The 18,890-nt window shown below is 42.8% G+C and overlaps 1 protein-coding gene across 1 annotated transcript; it reads left to right on the top strand.

The window, feature by feature from the left end:
* The first annotated feature begins 797 nt into the window (after window positions 1–797).
* Window positions 798–16,990, top strand: cntnap1 (contactin associated protein 1). Its single transcript, XM_020094681.2, has 24 exons — window positions 798–997; window positions 5,832–5,933; window positions 6,876–7,069; window positions 7,355–7,508; window positions 7,797–8,000; window positions 8,385–8,569; window positions 8,662–8,811; window positions 8,899–9,160; window positions 9,546–9,695; window positions 9,788–9,962; window positions 10,156–10,262; window positions 10,387–10,509; window positions 10,819–11,022; window positions 11,409–11,565; window positions 11,647–11,774; window positions 11,858–12,031; window positions 12,123–12,341; window positions 12,434–12,673; window positions 12,757–12,996; window positions 13,098–13,225; window positions 13,657–13,750; window positions 13,839–14,069; window positions 14,158–14,202; window positions 16,676–16,990. Exons 1-24 carry the CDS (start codon window positions 937–939, stop codon window positions 16,873–16,875), a joined length of 3,927 nt encoding a protein of 1,308 aa, XP_019950240.1. The 5' UTR covers window positions 798–936; the 3' UTR covers window positions 16,876–16,990.
* Window positions 16,991–18,890: the final 1,900 nt, after the last annotated feature.

Raw genomic sequence — 18,890 nt, 5'->3', positions numbered from 1 at the left:
GCCACAAATCCCCCACTGCCTCAGTTTCACCCCGCCTCCATCCCCTGTGTGTGTGTGCAGGGATGAGACTGGGTTCAGGCACAGCTGGCATCCTCATCCTGTAACCTGTTCGTCTCTGGACATAATAGTGAGTGCACTGGTTTGAACTGTGTACCTGGACAAGGTCAGAAAGACGGCCAGCTGAGCTGTGCAGTCTGCTGCTCTGCTATGACTATTGTCCTCTGGGGTTCTGCTGATAGAGGATGCTAAGGACTCCTGGTATACTTTGGATACGTTTAGATCTGCGTTCCTGGAGAGGAAGACTTTTTGAAGATCCCCTCCTAATGTAGAGTGGTGGCAGCCGTGAGACTTGTACCAGAGGAGGATTTATAGGAGATGCCAGCGAAGAAGAGAAGAGGGACATCCTAAATATGTTTCTGCACTAAAAGCCCTGGAGAATTGTTGTTTTTGACTTGTTTGGAAACTGCACACGATCTCATAAGATTCTCACTTTTCTTGGAAAATACAACCAATCTGCAGCGGATGTTAAAAGTTTTTTTTTCTTCCTCTCATCCAGCCTCCTCTGCATCTAAAAAAAACTCCTGCAGAAGCTCCATCAGATCCTTCACTCCCACCTGTCCCTGTATACGACCCATCAGCCAGATAGCCATATATGCTGGATGATACGCAGGAGCCACACCGGTGCACGACAGACATGTGAATCAAACTGTTTAAAGAAATATAAAGGGAAGATTTGCGCGTTCTCGGCGCAGCATCAGCACCAACAGCATCCGATGCGCGTCCCCGCCCCGGTGGAGGCTGCCCGAGATCCCGGGAAGAGGAGTTGGAGCTGCGCGAGTTAAAGTTGGGCCAAAAGGGGGGTGAGAGGATGCTGCGGAACAACCTACGGCCTCATTAACTGTAGCATATGCGGAGAAACGTGTCCATAAGTGAAGGATGACTTGCACAATACTGAGCATATGCCTCTTGTTTTTGGGTTTTCAACATTGCTCCTCACGTAAGTCCCGTGAAACAGTAATTATTCATGTGTTATCGATTGTTAGAATATATCATTAACATATTTCAACGTGTATATACATGCATTATGGTCAGATTGTTCAGCCTGTGATCGTATATGCTTGAGGAAAAAGTTGCATTCGGTATAATAAGTGGGAAATAACACTGGAGGGCAAAATGTATCCTGGGGTGTTGGGATGTTTGAAGGGCAACACACGCTGCGTTAAAGCCAGACATGGTATTCAAGCACAGATCATTAAACCGCACTGTTCGCTTTGAATTATGAAATCGCAGTAACGCATTATTGGAGCAGGATCACGCAGAAAAGTGCAGGAGCGAGCCGCGCCGGTCCTGCGGAAAGTGCGCACCATGCTCCATATGCACCGCTCTGCACTGTCTGCATTGCAGTGCTTTCTGTGAGCCGGCGTGCAAGTTTCTGCACCGTGAGCCTCCAAACTCTCCACAGCTCCAGTGTCATTTCTTTCGAACAGAATCATCTCCAGGTTGCAGTGATAGTGCGTGTTGTGTTGGTGGAGATGATGCCGAAAACACATTTTCAAAGTGACGATGGGGCGAGCAGGGCTCCGCGTCCTGACCGGGACCAGCCCACTGCAGTACTTTTTTTTTTGGGGGGGGGGGGGAGCCTGTGTCCGCATCACCTGTCTACAGAGCCCCGCATGCTGCACACGACGAGCGTGGCAGGGAAATCATTCACCCACTGATCAATGAAGCATCGATGTGGTGGATTTTGAGGTGGGCTGTGATTGGGGGGGGGGGGGGTAAAAGGTGCATTCTACCAAACGTGTTCCATGCATACTAATGAGCTGCAGGTGATGTCGGAGTCAGGATGACCTCAGAAGACAGCAGCTGTTAAGTAACCCTATACAGTGCACTGCATGACTCATTAGTTTTGACTTCAGAGACGATCAGAGCCGAGGGCTGGGGCGTCATGTGACTTATAGATAGTTTTGAATGTCAGATTCTTGATGGTGTTAATTGCAGACATCTCTTAACCCTGACCCTGACCTTCTGTGTGTGGGGATCAGAATGTCAGGGAACCTGATCTGTGTTTCAGTCAAGCAAAATTTTCACAGTTTGTGCTCTGGCTGATTATATAGATTAATCCACGTTACTTTATGTAGGCTCTTTCTCCTTTCTGAGAGGTGTCTTTTAAGCTACAGGGAAATAACCCCCCTCTCCAGGCACTGTTATTATTTAATATATGTAATTACTATTATATATAATACTATATATGATATATAGTTGGTAACACTACTTCTGAGATTTCTAGAAGCTCTGTCACAGTTTTCTGGGAAGTGATCAGTAGAGGATTGAAATGTATATAATAATGAGCAACTGCATGCACTTAGTATCCTTATTGAATCACACCACAAAGTCGAAGCCTGTGGGATTTGCTTGTGAGAGATGCTCGCTGATGCTTTTATATACACACACACACACACACACACATATATATATATATATATATATATACTGTATGAATGTGCACAAAAGAGCAATGCCAGTTCAAATGGAGCCTCAGACCCCCAAAGCACTGTGACCCAGCCTGGGGTGGGGCCGAGATCCACAGAATAAGTCGTGTGTGTGATTGAATGAGCAGGGTGTGTTCCTATGTATAAATCTCAAGTTTATGCTTTGTGCCTTCTGTCATGGTTAGCAGGCAGCAGGGAACTGACTGAATTAATACCAGGAGAATGAGGGGTGTGTTGCTCTGTGCAGCGACACAAGCATGCAGCTATTTGAGATCCAAATTTAAACGTGATTTTGATATGCTTTATAGTTAGGTTTTTATCCTGGGCAGGCACCACCCACTGTGATGCCTGCCTGGGTATGAATAATTTAATGAACTCCCCTAGTATGCTATATTTCACTTCCCTTATATTTTGTTGCAGTGTTTTTTTGAATATTATTTTTGGTGCATCTCGTTGAACTGCACACATGCAGGGGATGGTGTCAGAATCTTTTGTAGCTACGCGTCATAGGCATGTGACAGCCGGGGGAAGGCGTCTCTCTGCACACTGTATGCAACCCGCTGTAATGATGTGTCAGCCTAGACAGACCAGCCTACACTTACAGCAGACTGATGATTCAGCAGGAGTGATGCAAGTGCCCCGCACAACCACACTGTTCCCCCACAGCTCCTTAATGATAAATGGAGAGAGAGGTTTCTCTGTGGCGCAGAGAAGGGAGGGGTTGCATGCTGGATCACAAGTAGAGAGGTTAAAATGACACTATGTGCGCACACTTCAGGTACAATTTGGCGACTGACATGACAACGCCCACTTGGGGAGAGAGAGGCACAGAGAGTAAAAGAGAAGAAAGAAGTAAAAAATAGCCGTATGATGGTGAGAGAGAGTATGAGGATGCAGTCAGCTCAAAAAAGAAGAGCTGATTTAGGAAGCAAGATGATGAATTTGTGGCGGTGCAGTGCCTGGCAGACTTGCCATAAGGAGGAGCTGAGGAGCTGAGTAGCCTGAGGTAAACCGCTGCAGTCTAGGATGAAGCTGCTCTTCACATTAAGAGTCAGATTGCTCCCTTTTAATCAAAACAAGTCATTACATTTGAAGCTATTTGTGAGCAGCATGAAGCTTCCAAATATTTTTCAGTTTGAATGGCAGTTTGAGCAGAGGATTACATGAGATGACACCGCAATGCACTGTTGGAATGATGCAGCATGAGATCCGTTATTGATCAGCTACATTACAGCAGGCATTTGTGTGTGATAAAGACGCTGAGACTGGGACAGAACGTCAAGGTCAAGTTTCACTTGCTCAGCAGATTTCCTCCACCTAAAAGCTCAGCATGTCCTTGAATGAGAGGTGACAAAACCCATGCTCATGTGGCTCACTCGCTTTTTCCAGATGAGGTAGCAAATGGTGTACCCTTATAATGGCTCACATACTGTATGTTTTAAGTGGCATTTAAGATAAAGAAAGGCAGTGAATGGAAGCTTTCTACTTCTCCATTCATTGCAAGGATCAGCTCTGCTCGCCCAGTCTCCTTTTCCTCTATAAAGATACTTAAAATTTAATGCTATGCTATGTTGTACCTTTTTTTCCATTTTGCTCCATCTGGGCCTGTGAAGAAAAGGTCATCCAAACATGCCTGAGGCTTGACATAGTCATATGTCCAAGGTGAGGAGGATCACTCTGATTGAAATGACAGGAGGAGGCCTCAGAGAGGAAGGCCACCAGGGCATGGGCCAACAAAGCAGGGACAAAGGACAGCATGGGTTTGGCTGTTTCCAGTTTAGTTTGGCAGCAGGGGTTTCCAGGTGATGGTTGTGTGGAATATGCTCACGGCTCTGGGAATAGGAGAGGAAGATGGCTGCAGATGGGTTGGACAAGGCAGGGGAAAGAGGAGTTAGGAGGAAATGGGCAGCGAGTATTCATCACTGCCAACACACCAACTGGTGTCAGAGTTGAAACATCCAAGGAAAGTTGGATGCCACCGGACAACATTTTCTCCTGAATAAAAGCATTGGACAGTCACTGAGGGTGTCAGCATTTAAATGTATCTAATAGCAGTTTGCATTCAACCTTTCCTTTTTTAAGCCACCGGTGCTCCATGAACTCTGCTATTTTAGGAACAGGGATTACAGTTCCAATCATTTGGAGAGGTATATACAGATAAAAGAGAAGGTTCAGCCTGGTGCTGCTATCATTTACCTAATTTCTTATTTTTGTTGATCCTCAATAAAACCAAATCCATCTATACTTTAGCCTTTCTATATTAAATCTCTTGGGGGGGGGATTAAACAGCAAACTTCAGCATTAAAATGAGGGAGTGTTTCTCTTGTGGCTCGAGGTGAGGCCATTGTGTGTTTGTCCACAGTAGAATTATGGTTCTAATAGCCAAGAGCCAAGAGGCGAGCTTCAGTAAACAGATGATGGTCCTCTCAGTTTCATGACCACACAGAACTCCCCAAGACACAGCTGCAGTCTCAGCAGAGACTTTCCTACCCATGATACTCAGGTGCTTTTTCAGTAAACTACACAGACATATACATACATGCAATCACTGACAGGTGTGTATAAACACCCACGCTGACATCCACGCTCTCTCTGCAGCACTGACCACCACAAGACCAAATCCATCGTTGTACTCTCTTGCGATAGGAAGGTGGTGTTGTGTGTGTGCATTAACAAACATTTATCTCTGGTGCAGCGTGCATAAGCAGTAACTGTTTTTCTTACTTTATATTGCTTACCCCACCTAACCAAGCTAATGTTTGAGAAGATGTCAGAGCACTTGTTTAGAATTGCATGTCCCGAAAACTACTGAGCGGATTTCCGAAACTATGTTGAAGGATGTGCTATGGGTCAGGGAAGAATCCATGAAAATTTGGATCAGGAATTATTTCAGAGGGCGAAATGCAAAGATCTTGATAAGAATCAGACATACGGAGTGGACAGATAAGTATGTGATATCTGGTAAAGCTTGGTTGAATTTACTAACTGTTTGGCTTTGACGGAGGTATGTGCTCTACTGAGTGCCATTAGGCTGTTCTATGTTGAATGTAAATCTCTTACCTTGTTGTTAGTGCACATTAACCAGTAGAAAAAAGCCTTAAAGTGTTTTTTTGCTACGCTTTTAATTAAATTGGATTGATCTGGCTAAATTTGAATTTGATGTCTAATAGAACGAGTAACCTCTAATTAAACTCCAAATGCTGTTTTCTTATCAGGCTGTGCAGCAGCATAGTCTTTCAAACTTGGAACGGTTTCACTATGAAAGCCAGTTGTGAATGCTGCATAATGAGAAGACCCTTTTAATAACTCCTGACCTTCACATCTGCTTTATTGTCTCTGCAGGAGAATGTGTGGATCCACTGGTCTCCGGGCTCTATGCCTCCTCCTTTCTGGCCTCCTCCAGATATAACTTTCTGTACTCGGCCAATTTTGCCAAATTGTATGGTAAGTCCTGAATTGTAGAGTTCATCCATTCCTTTTACATCATTTACCTTGGGAACATGTGAAGTTATCATACCAGGAAAAGGATTAGTGCAGCTAATAACATTAATGATCTATTGCAGCATGTAATGCCAGGTTCATGGCACTGGCGCATTATTAGATACACTAGTGTTTTGAATGAGACGCAACCTCGGTTCGTCACACTTGCTGAGTCATTAGTAGGGTTGGGCAAATAACACAATGTCAATAATTATCACAATAATAATATTAATGATAACAATAACAATTTTAAATAGTGATATCACAAACGTACAATATATGTTGATATAATGCAAATTGTTCTTTTTGTAAAATGTTTTGCCATTTATCAAGTGTTTGTCATTTTCTGCTCATAAAGAAGAGTTTAAACGACCTTCACTTAGAGGGAAAATGTAGTCTTCAAACTTAAAAGAAATAATAATGGGACATCAATTGATATCATTATTGATATCAAGCGATTATTTTTGGCCAATTACCCCAGCCCTGGCCCTAAAACCGGTTTAGCATCACACAAACACATCAGAGTCTGTTCTGTTCTGTTAACATTGAACAGAAATTGAAATGAACTCAGCAGACCTCTGCAGCATTCTCTCATCTCTGCTTGGGGTTAAGAGTTTGGGTCTAAATTAAGCTCAACACACACAAATCTCCATCTGAACTGTTGGCTGTTAAGCTGAATTGTCTTGCTAATTATATTACTCTTATGAGCCTATATGAGCTAAGTGCTCGTCCACTTCCAGACAGAGAAATTAGAATAATTTTACCTGCTCATTAGATGACTCCAATCCAAATTAACTCAAGGTCAAAAATGGCTGCCATGGGTCAGTTAACGTCACAGTTGGTTTGCTCAGGATTTGCCCATCAAATGTTATCCATCACCAAACGTTCCTCTTTTTTCTCCTCCAGGCAGCAGTGGCTGGTCGCCATCCCCAAGGGACCGGCAGCCATGGCTGCAGGTTGACCTGGGCAGAAAGTACCGATTGATGGCAATTGCCACCCAGGGGACATTCAACTCGTATGACTGGGTCACCAAGTACTCACTGCTGTACGGAGACCGACCAGATTCCTGGACACCGTACATCATGAAAGGAGGGAACTCTGTAGGTCACTGAGCCAGAATGGTTATGGTAGGGGTGGGATAAATCGAGGATTAACTAGTCAAACATAATCTTAAACTTGATTCTACATTCATTGGGTGTCCCATTACATTAATTGTCACTGCGTGGCTTAGACACACAGGCAGCACAGCCTATTATCTTGCTCTACACTGGCAGAGCTAATCTCATCATCAGTTTATCTCCAGTCGCTTAATAAGATCTAACACCACTGCAGTGACTCAATAATTCTCTTCTCTCTCCTCTTTTCGCTGTCTCATCTGTTTGCAGACGATGCCTGGAAACTGGAATTATTATCAGGTGAAGAGGAACGTATTCCACTACGCCTTTACAGCTAAACACATCCGTCTGTTGCCCCTGGCGTGGAACACAGAGAACGGAGGGAAGATCGGTGTGAGGCTGGAGCTGTTTGGCTGCCCTTATGGTAAAAATGATATACTGCTGCCGACTTCAGGTCTGGGGACATTTAACAATCCCAGTGATTAATCATATTTGACAATATGCTGCTACATCCACATGTCAATTTTGGCTCAGTAAGTTCCAGGGTAAAACATTACCCATAGCAGTGTCACCTGATTCATAATCTAGCTAAGTTCCATCACATGTGTAATATCATAATCATTATACTTAAAACAATATGAGCAATATTTGACATCTGTGGTTATCTTGGAAATCTTGAATATATCTTTGAAAATATTCCCCCTTGTTTCAGATTCCTATGTACTACAGTACAATGGGGACGAATCAGTGGTCTACATGTACCCGGGGAAGAGGTCCCGCACATTGCACGACCACATCGCCATCAACTTCAAGACTCTGGAGCAGGACGGTTTACTGTTGCACAGTGAGGGGATTCAGGGAGATCTGTTCACCCTGGAGCTGAAGAGAGGCCGTCTCTACCTGCACATCAGCCTCGGTACAGCACGGGTCGCTTTGTCTGAGCAAATTGAGGAATGTTTTCCAGTATATTGGGCAGGCTTTGTGGACAGGAAATGAAAGAGAGAGAGCAAAATTCCCAGACTAGATGGATCTGGTCTGCACCGCATTTTCTAGGCCACACAAGGGACACCCTTAAAGTTAAAATTTATGGAAGGGACTTTGTTGTACAGTTGTGGGTAAAGGAAAGAATGGCTTATTTGACAACAACATCCATCTTGGAAAGAGGCAGACTTCTCTCAATCCAAAAATCAATATTGCTGGTTATGTGGTTGGCTGGAGTCCTGCAGTATTTTCTCTCACTTTTACATGTAGTTACTTGGAGCTGCTCTGAGCATTTGTTTCTTCGCCTTCTGTTTTCTAGGAAGCAGTGTTGTGCACAAAGTAAGTGGTCGAACGACACTGTCTGCTGGCAGCCTCCTTGATAATCTCCACTGGCACTACGTCACCATCAAGCGCTATGGCAGACAGGTGAACTTCACAGTGGACAGTCAGACAGTAACAGCTATCTGTAATGGAGAGTTTACCCACATGGATCTGGATACAAAGGTAACTCAGTATCATTTTTAATATACTGATAATAATTCTGAAATATGGATTCTATGTTAATGAGGGTAACTGACAGTGTTAATACCTCTTAGCTGTATGTAGGAGGAGTAATAGAGCAAAACCTGCCTCACCTCCCTACCACACCAAATTTCCGGGGCTGCCTGGAGAACGTCTTCATAAATGGCATCAACATCATTGACAAGGCCAAGAGAGAAGAAGACGACATCCAAATACCGCGAAAGGTAGCACTTTACAAACCATAACTTTACCTTCTTCATGTCAATGGAAATGTTTTCACCAAATCAATGATTTTTCTTTCTTGCCCTCAGAAAAAGATGCACTTTGCCTGCCGCGACATTCTCCTCAAACCGATGACCTTTGCCGGGCCCAACAACTACCTGCAGGTGCCGGGCTTCTTCAGGAGGCCTCGCATGTTTGTCAAGTTCAAGTTCCGCTCCTGGGACTACACAGGGCTGCTCATGTTCACACGCTTCGCTGATGACCTGGGTGCCCTTGAGCTAGGTCTGAGTGAGGGACAGATCAACGTCACCATTTTCCAGCCAGGAAAGAAGAAACTCCAGTTTGCTGCAGGTAGCGATGTGGAGTCCTTGTCAGATTTGACAGAAAAGGTTTCGGAAAATTGAAAGAGCCATAGGCTTTGTGAAACACTACCAGACTTTCCATTTTTTAGAAGGCATGTGTGCAATTTGAAATATGTTTTTAGGAAAAAATACTGCTCCATTTCAGACAGAAGTAGGAAAAAATAACTAGAGAAACTCCAGCTCTGATTCAGCAACATGCACAGTTTTAGCATTTGCAGGAGCTTGATAGGCCTGCCGTGCTTTGACAAATTTGATAGGCAATGGTTGGACAAACCTGTTTTAGGACAGGGTTTAGTGGACAGTCATTGCAAGATTATGTGATCTCTGCTTTCATAGTTGAACCACTGCATGACAAGCCTTTCTTCCATCTCCAGGATACCGGCTAAATGATGGTTACTGGCATACAGTGGATTTGGCCGCCAGGGACAACCTAATGACCCTCACCATTGATGAAGAGGAGGGCTCTCCATTAAAGATCACCAACCCTTTCACAATCCGGACTGGGGACCGTTACTTTTTTGGAGGTGTGATGACAACCTCATCATATGCTTTCAACTAATTTGATATAATAATCTGTACTGTAACATTGCTCCAACATTTGCTTTTCTTCACTCAGGTTGTCCAAAAACCAATAACACGATAAGGAAGTGTGAGACCAAGCTAAACCGCTTCCATGGCTGCATGCAGCACATCTTCATAGACAACGAGCAGCTAGATATTGATATTATTCTGCAAAGACAGTGGGGGCGCTATGCTGAGCTGCTGTTGGGAACATGTGGCATCACTGACAGGTAGGAAACACTTAACTCTGAGTATCTACCTACAGTGTTGCATACATACGTGTGAAAGCTGCATAAAACAATACAGCACTGCAAGTGGCCAAATACTACACTTCTTTGATTTTGGATGGGAGTGACACTTTTGTTAGAAGAACCCTTTTTGAAATTTAAAAAGACTTCTCACTATAAACTGTTCTGTTCTCAGATGTACTCCAAATCCATGTGAGCATGAAGGCAGATGCATCCAGTCCTGGGATGATTTTATTTGTCTTTGTGAGAACACAGGCTATAAAGGAGAAGTGTGTCACATGTGTAAGTGCTGTCAGGTCATCGTATCATTGATATATAACTATTCCTTCACAGTTAATTACACCTGATCTGGGAAATGTTTCCCTCCTTAATAATAACAAATTGAAAATTTCTCTCTCTCAAACAGCTGTTTATAAAGAGTCGTGCGAGGCCTACAGGCTCAGCGGCAAGTATTGGTCTGGAAACTACACCATCGATCCTGATCTCAGTGGACCGCTGAAGCCATTTGAGGTGTACTGCAAAATGAAGTGTAAGCAAGAGCTGTCACCAATAAAATACAGCTTCACAGCAATGTATTCAGTCTGTTCCATAACATCTGTGGGTTGTAAATTAAAAGTTGGAAAGCAAGTCAGGTTATCATGTAGCTGCAATGAGGAATTTTTTCAGAAGTGTCAAGGGAAATTTAAAAAGGTGCATCAAACAAGAGAGGTCCAGTTGTTTCTCTCTGTGTGTCTATATTAAAAAATCTTCTTATACTTTTTCTGAGGTAGTGCCCAAGCAAATAGCTTGTCCTTCTTCTAAGTTTTAATTATTCTCACCTATTCTTCATTGTTGACAGCTTATAAAGCCTGGACGGTGATTATGCATGACCGAGCGGATGGTACCAAAGTGAGTGGGAGTTCCATAGATCGTCCATACATAGGCGATGTCAACTACTGGAATGCCTCCTGGGACGAAGTCACTGCTCTGGCCAACACCTCCCTGTACTGTGAGCAGTGGATCGACTACTCCTGCTACAAGTCCCGTCTTCTCAACACTCCCAGTAAGTGGGTTTATAACCTCCGCCAAAGAGGTTAGGTTTTCACCCCTGTATTGGGTTGGTTTGTTTGTCGTCAAACCACTGAACAGATTTCTACAAAACTTTGTGGGAGGATGGGACATGAGCCCAGAATGAATAAATAACATTTCTGTACAGATCTGCACAAAGAGGCAGATTTTTTTTCAGATCTATGTGATAGACATTTTTTTCACATATGCACTGATTGTCAGGGGAGTAGTTAATGGATCTTGATTTAAAAAAATCAAGGGGATTGCTGGGCCTTTGTGGAGGTATATGTGCTCTACTGAGTAAACTAGTAGTATTATTAGAGAACGACAGGAAGAAACGATACTTGAATGACACAGTAACACAATTTCTTTTCAAAATAGATGGAAGACCTTTTGGTTACTGGATTGGTCGCAACAACGAGAGTCACTATTACTGGGGTGGGACATTCAGAGAGGTCCAAAAGTGTGGATGTGCCATCAACCAAACCTGCACGGACCCCAAGTTTCAATGCAACTGTGATGCTGACTATAGACAATGGTGAGAGAGGGACATATTAAGCAGGTTTATTCTGTATCTGTGACACTGGTTTTTTTGAATGTCCTAACTGTGGCTTTCCAGGTACTCAGACAAGGGCTACCTTGACTTTAGGGACCATCTGCCTGTGAGGAGGGTGGTGGTCGGGGACACCAACAGGACAGGCTCCGAAGCACAGTTCACTGTTGGGCCCCTCCGCTGCCATGGCGACAGTGAGTTTAAATTCAATGGGTGTTCAGTGTTTTTGGGGGCTGGTGGTTGTATTTCTTTACATGAATTTCAATGTCTCCCACAGGAAACATCTGGAATACCATCTCCTTCACCAAGCCCACCTACATCACCTTCCCTACATTCAAGCCTGGATCAAGCGCTGACATCTCCTTCCACTTCAAAACCTATCGTGACCACTGTGTCTTCTTGGAAAACTCTGACGAACACCTTCGAAACTTTATACGGATTGAGCTCAACAGTGAGTTTACTCCCCTATTAGCAGGAAACTATTCTGCTCACACAGCCAAAATCATTCTTTCTTCCTCACTATATCCTCTTTCCTTTTCCAGCCACCCAAAACCTTGCATTCCTGTTCATGGTTGGTGACGGCATCCTTAATGTGACCCTAAACTCCCCTGTTCCACTCAATGACAATGAGTGGCACTTTGTTCAGGCTGAGCTCAATGTGAAGCTTGCCAGGATTAAGGTTGATTATCAACCATGGGCTGTGAAACGTTTCCCAGGTCAGACATTCATCACCATGAAGTTTACTCATCCTCTCTTAGTAGGTAGGTACATTTGGAAGCTTATGAAGATTTAATTAGTCCTCTAAACTTTGATTGAAGAGGAACAATCACTGATATGAGTATTGTTTGATTAGGGTCAGCCAACCGCACCCAGAGACCATTCCTGGGCTGTCTTCGAGGGTTACGGATGAACGGTGTTCCTCTGGATCTAGAGGGCAAAGTAAACGAAGAACAGGGTATAAGGAGGAACTGTACAGGACAGTGTCTCAATGCCACCATACCATGTCGAAACAGCGGCCAGTGTATTGAGGGTTACGCATCCTACACTTGTGACTGTAACAACACAGCCTTTGATGGTTTCTACTGCCATAGAGGTGAGTTCAGACACCTTCCTCTCATGTGCATCTATGCTTTGAAACAGATGCAGCTCTCTAACCCCGCAATCATCTCTTCTAAGACATCGGAGCCTACTTTGAGATTGGATCTTGGCTGAGGTACAACATACGAAAGAAGCCCATAACGGACGAGGCGGCGTGGGCCAACTGGATCGACCCGCACTACGACAATTTCAGCCTCGGCTACAACGACACGGCCGATGACATCGAGTTCAGCTTCAGCACCGTCCACACGCCAGCTGTCTTGCTCTACATCAGCTCTTTCGTTCAGGACTATGTTGCTATCATCCTAAAGACTGATGGTAGGAGACGCTCAGATAAAACAAATCCGTATTTCTGATGTAATAAGTAAGTAATTCAGGACAGGGATATATTATTGATGTTGTTGTTTCTCTCCCAACAGGTAGTGTAGATTTGAGGTATAGGCTGGGACTCATAACACACAAGTACCAGCTGACTCACCGAAACCTGGCGGATGGATACCCCCATTACGTGAACATAACCAGACACAACCGAACCATCAAAACACAGGTCCATGCTCTCACTGCTCTTACTGTGTGAATCATGATCTGCAATTCATGTTAAATCATATCAGATGTCTAGAAAATTTACACACAGTTGTGCACCTGTCTACAAAATACTTATTTTAAATAAATGACAAGAAAACAGTGCATGTCAAATGCATCAATTGAAACATAAAGAATAGTTTCACATCTTAAATATTAGAAAATGTGATGTGAGAGTTGGATGATACGATTATTTTCCAAGACATCAGCTACTTCATACCAAATATCTAGAATACAATTTGTAAAACTTTCTACAGCTATTTGTGCAATTGCTCACCTACAAATATATACGTATTTTGTTCCTTGTTCTGCATTATGGCCTTTTTACATTAATTTCATTAATCGCTCCCTTTCCTGTTATGAGGGAATATATGACTTATTGTACTTTGCCCACAGGTGGATTACATGGAGCCCATTGTTGAAAAGATAACCTTAGTGGAGGACGCCAGGTTTGACTCTCCAAAGTCCATGTTCCTCGGCAGAGTGATGGGTAAAAATCTAACATGCCACTTCACATGTAGTGTATTCATTATTCAAGCAGAAACTATTATCGAACACTTTTGTGTCCACTCCTCCAGAGGTTGGTGACATCGACTATGAGATACAGAGGCATAATGCTCCAGGCTTCATAGGTTGCATCTCCGGGGTGAGATACAACGTCTACGCCCCTTTAAAGGCCTTCTTTCGCCCGAATGAAACCGACCCTCCGGTGACGACACAAGGCTATGTCTCCGAGTCCAACTGCGGTGCCTTCCCTCCTGTCCTGGGTTATGTTCCGTGGGAGGCAGACCCCTGGTTTACCAGCATAGGTGAGTTAATATCTATGGATCATAATTTATAGAACCATGAGGAGAAGTATTATTTCCTGTATTATCTGCATATATCTCTTTCTTTCAGAGTATTTTTATATCCACGATGACCTAGGCCTGTTTTGGATAACAGGTAAGATTCAGTTTAACACTGCACTCTAATAATACACTCTCCTCGATCAGACATTATCCAGTCCAATGTTTCATATCTACCTTGTTTCTGAATTGCTGCATTCAATAGTAAGTCCAGCAATGTGACGTTTAGCACTTAATCCAGTTTATTTTGGAGCACTGCTCCTGTCCCCTCATTTCAGTTTCACTCACTGTCCCAGATGACACAAATCAGACTTTGAAATTCTCGTTCCCTCTTTTCCTAAAATCCTCTAATCCTAAATCAGAACTGGGTTTCCAACGTTGGCTTTTAAGTGTTTATTCAAGCATCTGACAGCATAAATTTATTACACATGGCACAAAACTGGAAAAAAGCTAAAAGGAATAAACATTTCTAATGCTAATGTTATCACGCTGAAAATTATAATTGATTCCATTCATTTTTTATTAAAATTGAGTAAGATGAGCACAAGAAAATTGACCTATTTGCCCCTGAAATAAATATGTGGGCTAATAATAGAAATGATCACGTCCATTATCTATTGTCATAGTGCTCTTGTTGTGGTGATAACGGAACAGAAGCTTAATATGGACATATAGGTATATTTAAAAGGGATTAAAGTACATCTAATTTGACAGTCTGCAGTGAAAAACACATAAATTCAGATTCAGATTGCACCAGCTTAGTTGGTGAAATTACCTGTATCATTAATTCATTATAGATATGGCAATATGTCCATACACTCTGATGCCATGAATCACTTTGATATGATACAGTTTCCTTTCTATAAAACATTAATATTCAATATATTTCTTCATGTATTTAACCCCCATCAAAACACCACATCTTTTTAAAAGGGGAAAAGTACTGAGGCAAGATGAATGGTTGGCAGTGCAGTATAATTTAATAACATAATAACGGAGAAAATGAGAGCAGGTCCCCCCGATGAGCAGGAGAGCCTGGAGTTTCAGGATTAAAGCGTGGCACAGACACTGTCCCTGTCTGAGACCTTTACCGGATCAGCTATATTTAGTCTGCATGCGGGCCCAGCTTACTGTTCATCATTGATGCATGCTTCAGCTAAATAGATCATTCGGCTTCAGAGATATTATGCTAATGCAGGACATCAGCATGTCATTAAAGATTAGAGCAGCATTCAGGCATCATGACAATGGTCCAGTCTTGATATAGTCCTCATGATGAAATGGTTATGACTGAAGAACTTAACCTCTTTATAAAACTTCTGCCTTTGACAATATCATATTAAATGATGGTTTTGCTTCTCTGCAGCTGTACACACTAGCAGGTACACATCAGATGTTATATTTATATATACTCTGTACCCATTTACTGAGGGTATGAACCTGAGGGGCAGAAGCCTTTGCCAGCATTGGTAGAAAGGTTAAAAAAACACTGTGACATTTTGCAGGTCTATTACACACTGACTGGTAAACAAGCATACACGCCTTCAGGCAATTTAATGTCTCCAGCTCACTTGAATTGTGTCTTTGGACTGCAAGAAAAAACAAAAGCAAATGCCAAGAGCTACACTGAGAAAGGACAAGGGCTGAGGGCTGAATCTTTAGCTGTGGGGCGCTGGCTCGAGCAGCTAAGCAATCATGTTGCAAGCAAGAATAATGTGGTTGTGAGCGCCAAAGCTCAGACACAGGTGGGCTGTGGAATAAGAGACAATACAAATCCAGGACTCATTTTGGACACTGATTTGACGTTTGGCATTCACATTAGTAGCATCACAAGGGTTTATCATCTATATGTCATGCTATAAGCCCATGTATGCATTTGCCATAAACATACTGGATTACTGCAATTCCCTCTTTGTGAGCCTCCTGGCTAAAAATGTAAGACCCAGGACAAAAAAGATCCCTCCAGTCCTCAGAAATCTCCATTTGCAGATGCTCCTTGGTTTATGAAGGTCTTAATGGCTCTACAGTATATCAGATACTGTATATCAGATAATGCTCTCCATTTACAAAGCCAGCAGACCTCCTAAATCACAAGGCACCAATATCCATCATTTCCTAAATGCCTGCTATGAATCTGGTGCGATTGCATTAAAAAACAATCTTAGATTTGCACCCTGATAGAGTTTGTATTTTATGGTTATGTTTTTTGTTTTTAGGATCATTATTTATCTTAATTTGACAGGCAGATAGATAGGACACATGGATGGAGTGAGGGATATGAGACACAACAGATGTCCTTCAGGCAGGAGTCTAACTGTAAATACATTTGACTTGACAATTCTGGGTGCAGTGTGGACTCAATTCAGATGGAGAATACATTATTTGTTCTTGGGTTACTATATCGTCCTTATAGATAATGTAAGACCTAAATTCAGCCATGCCACTTTGGCTGATACAGTAACTATACAGCACTAAATCTTCAATCAAAGATAGCCCACCCCCTCATCAGTTTTCTGCTCTTTCCCTCATTGTTTTGCAGATTGACTGTGACTGTGCTTTTTATCTTTCAGTCATCGTCATCCTGGCGCTGCTGCTGCTCTTCGCTGGCCTGTACAGCATCTATGTGTACACGTATCAGCAGAAGGGCAGTTACCACACCAATGAACCCAAGAACCTGGAGTCTCCCAGCAGCTCCAGGCCGCTGACTGAAACCCTGCGGAGAGAAAAGAAGAACCTCCCGGAAATTGAAGAGGATTTCAGGAGTGACTAGCATCATGGGACCTATGGGGCAGCGGGTGGGGTTTGACTGGGAGGGGGGTCCGGCAGAGGGAAATAGTACTTACAACAACCACGGATACCTGTATTCATTTTTCTAATTTCATTTTATTTTTTTCCTGTGTTCCATTCCCCAGTTGAGTGGAATCTGATGCCTGGTGCTCTTTTGGTATGTTCTAGTTTTGCTGGGTTCAAAGGTCAAATCAAGCCCCTGTGCTGCATGAGTAGCTGACAAGACTCACACTGTGTTGCAGGGTGAAATAATGAAGTGGCTCATCTGAGCTAGCTTGATCTGAAGTATCCACAATAGCTTATTCAGATAGGGTTCCGATCAGACACTGTGGGAAAAGGATATTAAGGGACTTTTATTTACAGTTTTGAACATCAGTTTGAGGTCATTCAGGTTTTTATTGATCACTTTCTTTTCTGAGCCGTTTCTGAGACCGGTTAAAGCCACCGATATCTTGCAGCACAGATTTATCGCCATCTATAATAGACCTTTGGATGACAATCTCTCATTGAGTCATTTTTGACACTGTAGCTCATAATCCAGTTGGGGAACGAGCTCTGGGCATATCTGCGAGCTGGTGCACTCAACCAGCACATCAAAAAAAGGACAGAAAAAAAAAAATCCAAATCAAATAAAACTGGTGTTATTAAATAAAAACAACAAACCGAGGAGACAGCAAACTGACAAGCATGGAGCTTTGAGATGTTTAGCACTGAGTATAAAGATTGTAAAAGGTATATACGCTTCTATTTGTTGTATTGCAGCCTATAACAGTGCATTACCTATACTGAATGGCACATGTGAAGCGGTTTCAGACTTACCATAGTGTCAGTAGATAGCAGCTTTTCCGATCACAGTATACTCCCCTTCTCAGATACAGGGCCTCAGAGTTGAGAGTGAAGGTACTGCACCTCCGGATGTGACGGACTGTTGGTGTACTGCAGACAACAAAACAAAAGTCAAAGTGACGAAGCTCACCAGGGGACACAACGACCTAAATATTCAAGTCTTCACTCTTTCTGTCTTACTTACAGCTTTTATCGTGGGTCAAGCTGCCAGTAGCTCAGTGCTACAGAGCGTTGGATGTCAAAAGAATCACGTCTTCTCCCAAACCCTTTTCAGCCTCTTTCAGGTAACAGCTACTCCCTGTTGCCACGCGGAGAAGCATACACATAAACACACACCATACCATATGTACAGAGGACCACACAGATGTAAATGCTAATCTTTCACTTCTGAGTCACATTGCTTGAATATTTTTGCAAAACGCTGTACGACAGTGGCCGGCTGCTTGTTTAGCTGCTTTCAGTGGAAAGTTCAAGACTCTTTTTATCGTCCAAATCTAATTTTCTTCTCTGCTAAGATGAATTTTCATTTGACGTGTGGTGCAACCAAAGCTTAGGGCTATCATCACTCACTGCAGCTCAACTTATTTGCGAATGCACTATTGCGTATGTGAAAAAAAAAGGAATACTTGCAACATATCAGTGATGTATACGTAGAGCTACGATGTTAACGTCTCTTGTTTGTTTTGCAGATACACAATAGCACATAGGATGTTATGAGTGTACATGTGAAAATATGAATATAAATGTGTCAAGTGACTTTTTTAATTCCTACAGTTTATATCAAACAACATAAATTCAGACGAAGGGAGGTATTTGAATGTAAATCCTTTGACTCTGTAATGTACGAGCAGACAGTGAGGCTGCTTTAGCACTGAAAGTAAAGCTCAGGATAATGAAAGTACAGTACTTGTTCTCTGCAGGAACTAACACTCCTCAAAATCACTTGGTTGGTTTTCTTCTGTTGCAGGCGAGCAGGGCTGTGCTAAAAAAAAAATCTACAGCAACAGGATGTACAGCTGATAATGTATGAAAATGTACACATAGATCAAGAATTTACGGGCTATATTTTTGGACAATGTGCTGTGAGAAAGATGAATGGCAACGAGGAGTGAGCAGATAGAGTGAAAATGTTTTGTCTTCTGAACGATATAA

Source organism: Paralichthys olivaceus, chromosome 5 (assembly GCF_024713975.1).
Source record: "Paralichthys olivaceus isolate ysfri-2021 chromosome 5, ASM2471397v2, whole genome shotgun sequence".
In the NCBI taxonomy this organism is placed as follows: domain Eukaryota; kingdom Metazoa; phylum Chordata; class Actinopteri; order Pleuronectiformes; family Paralichthyidae; genus Paralichthys; species Paralichthys olivaceus.
This window is presented reverse-complemented; position numbering and strand designations above follow the sequence as displayed.

Bases quoted from the DNA above. Each gene is read 5' to 3' on its own strand.
- cntnap1 (XM_020094681.2), top strand. From the start codon at position 937: ATGACTTGCACAATACTGAGCATATGCCTCTTGTTTTTGGGTTTTCAA. The intron at 8,570-8,661 runs GTAACTCAGTAT...AATACCTCTTAG, and splicing joins ACATGGATCTGGATACAAAG to CTGTATGTAGGAGGAGTAAT. The intron at 12,997-13,097 runs GTAGGAGACGCT...CTCTCCCAACAG, and splicing joins TATCATCCTAAAGACTGATG to GTAGTGTAGATTTGAGGTAT.